Source organism: Engystomops pustulosus, chromosome 4 (genome assembly GCF_040894005.1).
Source record: "Engystomops pustulosus chromosome 4, aEngPut4.maternal, whole genome shotgun sequence".
NCBI classification, from domain to species: Eukaryota; Metazoa; Chordata; class Amphibia; order Anura; family Leptodactylidae; genus Engystomops; species Engystomops pustulosus.
The window spans coordinates 137551673-137562627 of record NC_092414.1 but is presented as its reverse complement, the minus strand read 5'-3'; the positions used below and the strand labels follow the sequence as shown (position 1 = coordinate 137562627).

Here is a 10955-nt window from a genome sequence, read left to right as displayed (position 1 = left end):
CCGCGAGCCGAGGGAGCAGCTGCCTGCAGGTGAGTATTATTTTATTATTTTTCATGTATTTTAATTAATTAAATGTGGCTAATAATTAATACTGGGGGGGAGCGCTATATATATCATTATATAATTATTATATAATTATTTTATACTGGGGGGGTGATGGAATGCTATGTATTTTATTTGGGGCTATAATTATTTTATACTGGGTGGGGGATGCTACATATATTTAGATTATTTGGGGCTATACCGTAATTATTTTATACCGGGGGGGGGGGGGGATGCTATATATATTATTTGGGGCTATGATTGTTTTATACTGGGGGGATGCTATAGATATTATTTGGGGCTATACTTATTTTATACTAGGGGGGTGCTGTATATATTATATGGGGCCATAATTATTTTATACTGGGGGGGGGGGGGGTTCTGTATATTTTATTTGGGGATTTGGGGCTATAATTATTTTATACTGGGGGGGATGCTATAGATCAGTTATGGCTAACCTATGGCACTGGTGCCAGAGGTGGCACTCGGAGCCCTTTCTGTGGGCACTCAGGCCATCACCAGAGATGACTCCAGGTGTCTTCCTGCAGTCCCAGACAGCCCAGGACTTGCTGTGCAAAGAGGTATTTTAAAGTGACAGCTCTACCTGGGACTATTTTCTGCTTTATCGGTGCCTCAGGGTGCTTGTATCAATGAAAACTGTGACAGAGAAGGGAGTATAAATCACAAATTAAATTTCTGTGTTGGCACTCTGCGATAAATAAGCGGGTCTTTGTTAAAGTTTGGGCACTCGGTCTCTAAAAGGTTTGCCATCACTGCTATAGATATTATTTGGGTCTATAATTATTTTATACTGGGGGGGGGATGCTATAGATATTATTTGGGGCTATAATTATTTTATACTGGGGGGGATGCTATAGATATTTTTTGGGGCTATAATTATTTTATACTGGGGGGGGGTGTGCTATATATATTATTTGGGTCTATAATTATTTTATACTGGGGGGGGGGAATGCTATATATATTATATGGGGCCAGAATCATTTTATACTGGTGGGTGCTGTAAATATATTATATATCACTATATCACTAAGCTGGGGGGATATATATGGGATACAGTATATTACTAAGCTGGGGGGGGCTGTATATCGGGTACAGTATATTACTTAGCTGCAGGGGCTGTATATGGGATACAGTATATTACTAAGCTGGGAGGGGACTGTATATGTGGGGCAAGATTTTATCCCTATATAATGAAGGGATGTTTTGTATGTGGGGAGAGTGTGGTCAGTTGTGTTGTGAGGGGTATATATTATTTAGGAGCGCAGTGTTGTTATCCAGGAGACTATACTGTAAGTGAGTGTGGTATTTTTAGGGACGCCGGGTGGAGATGCTGCACGGAGCTGAAGATATCTGGCCATGAATTCAGCCGTGATGCGTCTTGGATTGGAGAACCCGGAATAAAGTTCTACTGATGGAAGAGATTGTCATCTATAAGGTACTAGATGCCAGTAATGACTCCCAGAACCTGTAGCCAGTCACACAGTGTCAGGGAGCTGTCTGTAGGGTTGTTAATTGTTAGTAAAGTTTAAGGATTTACTTAACAGGGAGCGGGGGGCAGCATTTTAATATTCGCCTCAGGCAGCAAATATGCTAGAATCGGCCCTGGTCCCAGCACATACCCCCAGTGGATCGGTAGCTACAGCACATGCACCCAAGTAAATAGGTAGCCACAGCACATACCAGTAAGCATATAGGTAGCCCCAGCAAATACTCCCAGTATATAGGTAGCCACAGCACATACTCCCAGTATATAGGTAGCCACAGCACATGCCCCCAAGTAGATAGGTAGCCACTGGAAAAAAAAAAATGAATATTCACTTCCCAGTGCTCCCAGCAGCCAGCACCTCATTGCTCCCACGCTCTTCTCTTTGACCCAGGCTTAGACGATGGCGGCGATGGCACCTGGGTCGTACAAAGGACATAGGCAGCAGTAAAATCGATAAGAGACACACAGCAGCCATCGCTATTTATTAAACATCTGTCTGAGAGCCAGATGCAGCCAGCAAAAGAGCCTAGAGGGTCTAAAAAAATAGTAAAAATAAAGTTACAAAATAAAAATTCTAATCGCCCACTTTCCCTAGAACTAAATAAATATACAGTAAAAATCACCATGTTAGGTATCAGTGCATCCCAAAATTCCCAATTTATCGAAATCTAAAAACGGTTATTCCTGATGGTAAATCCCAGAACGGAAAAAAGTGTCCAAAACGCCACTTTGTCCAAAACGCCACATAGTATAAAATCATATTAAAAAGTGATCAAAAGGTTGCACAGTCCTCAAAATGGTAGCAATGAAATGTCAGCTCATCTTGCAAAAATATTGTCTAACACAGCTCCATGTATCAGAAGATGCAAAATTTTTTTTTTACACATTGCATTAATTTTTTGTGTATTAAAACACAATAAAACCTATATAAAGTTGGTGTCACTGTGATCATACTGAACCAAAGTAGACGTATCTTTTGGAGCGCAAAGTGAAAGTTGCAAAAACTGAGCCCACAAGCAAATATGTTTTTATGTCACCACATTTGGAATTTGCACCAAACATCTATGCTATAATTTTATTATTTCACTTGATTATTTTGATGATAAAATTGAAAGAAAAATAGGCTCCCCTTACTTGTGACGGGATTTGCTTTTGTAATGCAATTTTTATTCTTTGATTAATAAAGCTATATGTGTGTGTAATGCAAAAACTGGTGCCGAGATGCACTAATTTTTTGTGGTGCACTTTGTTCATGCTGCAGAATTGCACTAACACGCCCCTTTTGGTGCATATTTTTTGTTGAATACACTGCTGCAACACAAACCTTGCACCGACACTTTGGGGCACATTTACTAAGAATGTAGCAAACTGCATTAAAAATGTTCTGCCTGTGTATAATGCAGGGTGTGACAGATTCATTAAGAATGTGCGCCAGAAATCACAAATCTGTCACTTCCCTGCACTGGCCCGACAAATCCGGCGCATGGTCCAACTGAGCACCAAAACATGCCACACAATTTGTGTTGCATGGTGCCTAGTGTGGCTGCGCCTGATGCAGACACTTCTTAAATACCTGTGCAAGCAGTTAACACTAATAAAAATGTGCAAAGTCCGACAGAAAACTTGTGCGAAGCCCTTAGTTAATGTGCCCTTTTGTGTGAGCAAGCGGTTTGCATGTTCTTTTCAGCGCAAAGTAAGAAAGAATACTGCTGCAAATGGTTTAATAGATGTGGGTCTATAAGTCCATTTTCTGGAGGCTACACCAGTAGCCAAATCATAGTAAGTGTACAGACCTTTGTTTTGAATGACTTTAACACATTTGTGCCACAGGACATGGCTAGTCTCGCACACTAGTCAGTAATGATTTCAGTCCACTCTTCCAGTCTCTTCCACGGTTCTGTGACTGCCAAGGGTTTCTTGGCCATAACTGTGTCACCAAGGATTTTCCAGAGGTAATTTATTGGGTAAGAGGGGGAAAGGCGACATTACCTTGCATGAAAATTGCTGGCTGGCTGGTTGAGTGATGAAGGCAAGGAGTAGACCATGTGTGAATTCACTCTGTCATGTAGCTGTATGAGAGGTTCAACTCCTGCTGCAGAAAACATTACCCAAATGACACTTTCTCCACCACCTATCACCGACTTCTTTACAAACTTCAGTCTTTCTCCAGTTTGTCAATGAACATAAGATTTACTTACCTGGTCCTGTCGCAATCCCGCAGTGCGTTGTCCGACGAGGATTTGGGTTCGGCACGATTGACTAAGATCATGCGTCCGAGTTCCTACATGTGTTGCTTCTGCGCCGAGGTCCGCCGGAGTTCACATGCTTCTTCCCTGTGCATGTGAGTGCTTGATCTTGCGACACAATTCCTTTTTTAAATTCTGCGGTTTGCCCGAATCCGTCTGGATGTCCAACGGCCCGCCGTGTTGTCCGACGGTCCGCCCCCCCCCCATTTCTGTTGCATGCAATCCGGCGCCGATGCGCCAAAATCCGATCGCGTATGCAAAATCCCAGGGCAAAATGGAAATATTTGGGAAACCCGCCGAAAGTGCGGCGTTCGGACCCTTAGTAAATGAGCCCCACTGTTTTCCAACAGATCCCAATAAATTAAACTTACCTTCATCTCTTAAATTAAATGTGGACCACTTCTCCTTTGTCCACACAACATGCTCCCCAGCAAGAGTCTAACCTTTAAATTCTGGGCATTCAGTCCAAATATTAGGCTGCCAGTTAAACAGGATTTGTTTATTTTGTTTATTTTGCTTCAGAATATATACATTTATAAAATAAGCTCAAAATACTGCTGTTTTACTCATGTTAAGATAAATTCACACAGGCTTACACAATGACCTTGATATTTTATTTAGGACATTGTGTGTTCTCTAATTTTGATCTCCTGTGTGTATGTGTATACAGTATATATATGTAACCATAGCCGTACTATTACAAACATGTAAATGGTTACTATGAAATGGTTTCTAAGGTCCTCCTTTCCATTAGTATGACATATACATTCCATGATGATATCACAATTCTTTCACCTTCAACATTCTACCATGGCTCTTAGTTACAGTTCTTTTCCTGCTTACCCTGCACGAAGACAGAGAATTGCAATGGAGCTCCAGGTGTTTCTACATATCGTCACTATTCTGCTATGCCATTTTGTGGACCATGCCTCCAACCTTCCAGCCCCTCCCAGCAAGTCCACATGTAAGTTACTAAACTTACCAAAAATGTTGCATTGAAAAAGCATTACTCTATTTCAAATTTTCAAATCTTGTCTCTTGGCCTAATGAATGGGCAATAATTGACATGCTGCTATGTACAAAGCACAAGGCTTAAGATAAATTTGTTGTTAGGCGCCTTCTCTGTGCTCTTCACTAGTTTTTTGTGTGTCTTCATATTGTACATAGCTGCAGTATATTACACATATTATATTAATACATAGCACTACTACTCCCAACATTATACACAGGCTCCTAGTCACAGTTATTTTCCTCCTTACCGAATGTAAAGACAGACTTTGACAATGAATCTCTGGGTGTTTCTACATGTCACCATTTTACTCATCCATTTTTGGGGTTTCACCTACGGCTTGCCTTACCCCAGTAAGTATACAATTTTAGAGGGCCATTGAGCTATGGTCTCAGTCAAAGTAAATTTGAAAGGAATTAAATAGAAATCCACCTGACTTCTAATATTATTTAGAGTTATTTAGACAATGGGGGGAATTTATTGAGAGTTGACACATTGTGCCCCTGTGTTGCATCGCCTGCTGTAGTGCATCGTGGTAGATATACTTGGAGGCTCTGATTCCAGGACAAATTGTACACAAATTCCTGGTACCACCTATAGTAAATTCTACAGGGTCAGGATCATTCATTCTGCCCACGTGGTATGAGAGTAACAAAAAAATGAAAACTGGTGTACAAGGCATGACAACTGCCCCCCAATATCTCTGAAAGTTCTCTTCTCTCTAGTATTATTTACTTATATTTTGGATATGCAGATAATGAAAAATAAATGATTGTACATATTCCCACAATATAATGGCAAATATCACAGTGGTCAAATTCTTCTTTCCTGTAGCATCTCTTGCATGTGGAAATCGCCCCATGGTAGGATATGATGTCGGCTCACGCATTGTTGGAGGAAAAGATGCCGCTTCCGGGTCCTGGCCATGGTTAGTCAGCATCCAGCGTCCAATTGATGAATCGACATTTCAACAGTTATGCGGAGCCACAGTCTTGACCACTAAATGGATTATGACAGCTGCCCACTGCTTCAGGAATAAGGGAGAGTAAGAAACAGCTTCATAACTTAAAATCTAATACAATAAGTTGTGTCTTAGGGTTCATTCAAAGTTTTTTATTGTGTGGGTACATATATAATCCATTCCTCACAGAAAGTCAAATGATATGACCCAGCAGAATCCATGGTGATCTCTGTTATGTAAATTTGGGAAATTAGGCCTTCACTCAGGATGGAATTTGTGAATATGATACATTTAATGGATTAAAAAATCTCTCCAACAAGATTCTGATCAACCACTGGTAATTTCCAACAGCAAATGTAGCATACTGAATTGCCATATACAATACAGTAAGGCAGATCATTTATATATCACTAGGAAGCCCAGTAAATACAGCTAAGCATAAACCATAATACATAAAAAATAACTGTCCTTCTGGGAATCTGCTCTCAACAGCTTCTGACAATCAGCATGACATCTATAGATGCAGAAAACACTGCTTCATCGGTTCATGAAACACACTAACTGTACAAATATTCTCTCAAATCCCAATGCAGAACATACAGTAAGAAAGAGTCAAATGGTATCAAAGGCAATGGTAGAGCTGACAGAAGCCCATCAGATGAATAACTAACTAGGTTATAAAGGGAATTCTTGCAGACCTTCATGGTTCACATTTCTGAAGATATATATATATATATATATATACTCACCGGCCACTTTATTAGGTACACCTGTCCAACTGCTCGTTAACACTTAATTTCTAATCAGCCAATCACATGGCGGCAACTCAGTGCATTTAGGCATGTAGACATGGTCAAGACAATCTCCTGCAGTTCAAACCGAGCATCAGTATGGGGAAGAAAGGTGATTTGAGTGCCTTTGAACGTGGCATGATTGTTGGTGCCAGAAGGGCTGGTCTGAGTATTTCAGAAACTGCTGATCTACTGGGATTTTCACGCACAACCATCTCTAGGGTTTACAGAGACTGGTCCGAAAAAGAAAAAGAACCAGTGAGCGGCAGCTCTGTGGGCGGATATGCCTTGTTGATGCCAGAGGTCAGAGGAGAATGGGCAACAGTGACTCAAATCGCCACCCGTTACAACCAAGGTAGGCAGAAGAGCATCTCTGAACGCACAGTACGTCGAACTTTGAGGCAGATGGGCTACAGCAGCAGAAGACCACACCGGGTGCCACTCCTTTCAGCTAAGAACAGGAAACTGAGGCTACAATTTGCACAAGCTCATCGAAATTGGACAGTAGAAGATTGGAAAAACGTTGCCTGGTCTGATGAGTCTCGATTTCTGCTGCGACATTCCGATGGTAGGGTCAGAATTTGGCGTCAACAACATGAAAGCATGGATCCATCCTGCCTTGTATCAACGGTTCAGGCTGGTGGTGGTGGTGTCATGGTGTGGGGAATATTTTCTTGGCACTCTTTGGGCCCCTTGGTACCAATTGAGCATCGTTGCAACGCCACAACCTACCTGAGTATTGTTGCTGACCATGTCCATCCCTTTATGACCACAATGTACCCAACATCTGATGGCTACTTTCAGCGGGATAATGCGCCATGTCATAAAGCTGGAATCATCTCAGACTGGTTTCTTGAACATGACAATGAGTTCACTGTACTCAAGTGGCCTCCACAGTCACCAGATCTCAATCCAATAGAGCATCTTTGGGATGTGGTGGAACGGGAGATTCGCATCATGGATGTGCAGCCGACAAATCTGCGGCAACTGTGTGATGCCATCATGTCAATATGGACCAAAATCTCTGAGGAATGCTTCCAGCACCTTGTTGAATTTATGCCACGAAGAATTGAGGCAGTTCTGAAGGCAAAAGGGGGTCCAACCCGTTACTGGCATGGTGTACCTAATAAAGTGGCCGGTGAGTGTATATTAGAGAGAGAGAATGCAAATGAAAGTACTACATTACTTTAAAATTCTTTATTGGGTTTTTTGTGCGCAATGAGAACATAAGTGAAACCTGGTCAGATCATTGTGGATTGGAGACACCAAAAATGCCACATTGATTCTTATTGTACTTACAACACCTCATGTATGACAACCTGTTGCAGTGAAAATGTGCCCTTATTGCCCATGTCAACCAATCCTCAAATTTTAGAAAAATTACCTGGAGATTCTGGCCAATCACAAAGGACCATTCGGTCTGCATATTTCTTCAATACATACATAATATTTCTTTTCATTGTTCGAATTTCTTTTTTTTTTCTAGTTCTTTCTACTCTTGGAGACTCGTATTTGGACTACACAAACTGTCAGTACTTGGATCTGAAGTGCAAATCCGAAAAATAGCAAAAAAGATACAACATGAAAAGTATGACACTGAGTCACAGCGCAATGACATTGCCCTGTTATATTTGGACAAACCAATCTCCTACAACAAATATATACAACCGGCATGTCTTCCTAAGAAAACTGCAGACGTTTCTCTCATGACTGACTGCTTCATTGCAGGATGGGGTGTACTAAAAGAAAATGGTACGTTTTGTCTCTGTTCATTTTTCACTGTTTCATGGCTTGCAGAGATAGGAGGCCCTCTGACACCTGGGCCTCACAACAAGTAGCAGATATCTGTAAATAGAGAAGTAAAGCAGGCACTACATACAGTATGGAGTTATCTGCTTCCAGCTTTGTACACTGTCGAAAAAACTGCTGATAAGTGATGGTTGTTGGACCTTTGCTGAACTCCAGTTTATGATCTATCCATATTAATTAGTAACTCTCAGACAACCCCTTTAAGTAAACAATTCAAGATAGTATATATCTAGAAGTCCTTCTAGATATAATAAATGAAGTTATAATGCAGAAGCAGTTATATGATGCCATAGGCATTATGCTCGCATTGATTAATATTGAAGTTGATTCCTCCTTAATATGCAAACACATGCCTTAGAAATATAAATATGCAGAATAACTCAGTAAGCTCTTTAAAATATACAGCAATGTCCTTTAACTAAGCTCACCATATCCTGTAATGTGTAACCATGAAAAGGATTACCATGTTAGAAGCTCCTTATATCATTGTATATGGTCTTAATTAAGGGCCTTTATGAAGATTTATGGCATTCAATTATGCTCACTTCATGCAGAATGAGAGGTGCATTCATTTTGTTCTGCAGTTAATTGGTTCAAGGAAATCTGTCAGCAGTTTTGGCCCTCCAAAACTACTGACACAAATAGAAAGAATCCCTGCTACTACCTGTAAGACTGTAGAAAAGTGAACTATTAATCCAGGGCAACTTGTCCTGCAAGTGCAGAATTCACTGGTACACGTCAAACACGCCTGAGATTAGTTATGATTATGTTTACATGGCAGTGTATATAATACACACCTCAGCTTTTGCAGAACCTCTTTTTCAAGGGTAGGGCATAATCTGTCTCCATGGCAAACTGCTGATTAGGTCATGAGAAGCCATTACCACAGTGACAGTGGTTGGATCTATAACAATGGCACCCTGGTTTATCATGGTTTATGTTTGGTTTTAATGGTAGATTTCCTTTAAGAATGAGTTTTGAACCCTAGGTTTGTATCATATGCTCAAAGTTATAAATATTACTTGAGTTATGTAGCTTAAAATATTAGCTTCATCTGCATATCTCATCATGGACCTACAATAGAAACCAAGCCAATTCAACACACAATTGTACCCGTGTAAAAATTAGACAGTTAACTACTAGTTAACAGTAAAGTGCCAGTGCATGTAAATCACAAACTACAATTGATATACCTGCTTAGTATAGCTGTTTATGGCCACATCATTGCAAGTATAAACTCATTGCTTACACATGTTGTACAGTTAACCATGTGTCTTATCACGGTGACAGACACCCCTTCATGCGTTTTATCATGTTACAATACTCCTATGTTTGCAGACCTAGAAGCATCTGAAACTCTTCAAGAAGCTGCTGTACAGATGATTCCCCCCCAGCGCTGCAATAGCAGTTCGTGGTATGACGGTCTAGTAGGGATCTACAATCTATGTGCAGGATATGAGAAAGGAGGCATTGATAGCTGCCAGGTAATGCACATGAGATGGAATGTTTAGTGATAAGTTAAATACCTACAGACATCAGTATTGATACAGTTTCTCTTCTGCCCTATAGGGTGACAGTGGAGGACCACTGATGTGCAAAGAGCCCAGGAACAAAATTTATTCCGTGGTTGGAGTAACAAGCTGGGGATCAGGCTGTGCACAGGCTAAAAGCCCCGGAATATATAGCTCCACACAGTTCTTTCTGAGCTGGATCCTGGAAAAAGTTGAAACTGATCCTGCCAGCAGGAAATCTATCGGATTCAGCTAAAAGCATATTTTATATGTCCACCAAAGATGTACCTCCTCAAAAAATAAATATGATTTGTGCAAAATAATTACTTTGTATTTTTTAGTGTATAGGTCTGAACTTTAGGCTTAGGTATGAACTTATCAAAAAAAGCTCAAATGAACTATAGAATTGTATCAACTTTCTGCCAGAGTCTTAGGGAAACAACAACTGGTGATACATGTATTATTGTAACAGTAAGTTGGTGTAAATTTACCAATGTTGACGGTGTAAACAGAGTACACAATAGAAATTTGACATATTTATTACAGTACCTTATTCTGGATGATATATTTGGTGTTTTTATAATAGCTGTTGTTTCTAGTTTAACCCCTTAAGGACGCAGCCATTTTGTAGCTTAAGGCTCAGCCCGATTTTTTGGATTCTGACTTGCGTCTCTTTATACGGTTATAACTTTTGAACACTGTTACTTATCAAAGCGATTCTGAGATTGTTTTTTCCCCACATGTTGTACTTCATTTTAGTGGTAAATTTTGGCAGATAAGTTTTGCATTTATTTACAAAAAAAAAGAAAATATGATAAATTTTTGGAAAAATTTGCCATTTTCGAAATTCAAAATCATTGCGTTTTCAGGCAGATCGATTTACCACCTAAATAAGTTGCTGAATAACATTTCCCATTTGTCTACTTTACATTTTCATAATTTCTGAAATGTCTGGATAATTTATTTTGATGTCACGCGGCTTGCAAATAGAATATCGCTTTTCCGGATTTTCAGAATTGACTATTTTGGGGATAAATACAGTTTGGAATGAAATTTTACATATTTAGCATCAAAACCCC

At 40.1% G+C, this 10955-nt stretch overlaps 1 protein-coding gene across 1 annotated transcript; it reads left to right on the top strand.

Annotated features, from left to right (window-relative positions):
- The first annotated feature begins 4590 nt into the window (after nt 1–4590).
- On the top strand, nt 4591–10199 carry LOC140127216 (acrosin-like). Its single transcript, XM_072147628.1, has 5 exons — nt 4591–4759; nt 5639–5849; nt 8043–8308; nt 9704–9849; nt 9935–10199. The coding sequence occupies exons 1-5, from the start codon at nt 4606–4608 to the stop codon at nt 10130–10132; spliced, it is 975 nt and encodes a 324-aa protein (XP_072003729.1). The 5' UTR covers nt 4591–4605; the 3' UTR covers nt 10133–10199.
- The last annotated feature ends 756 nt before the right edge of the window (nt 10200–10955 follow it).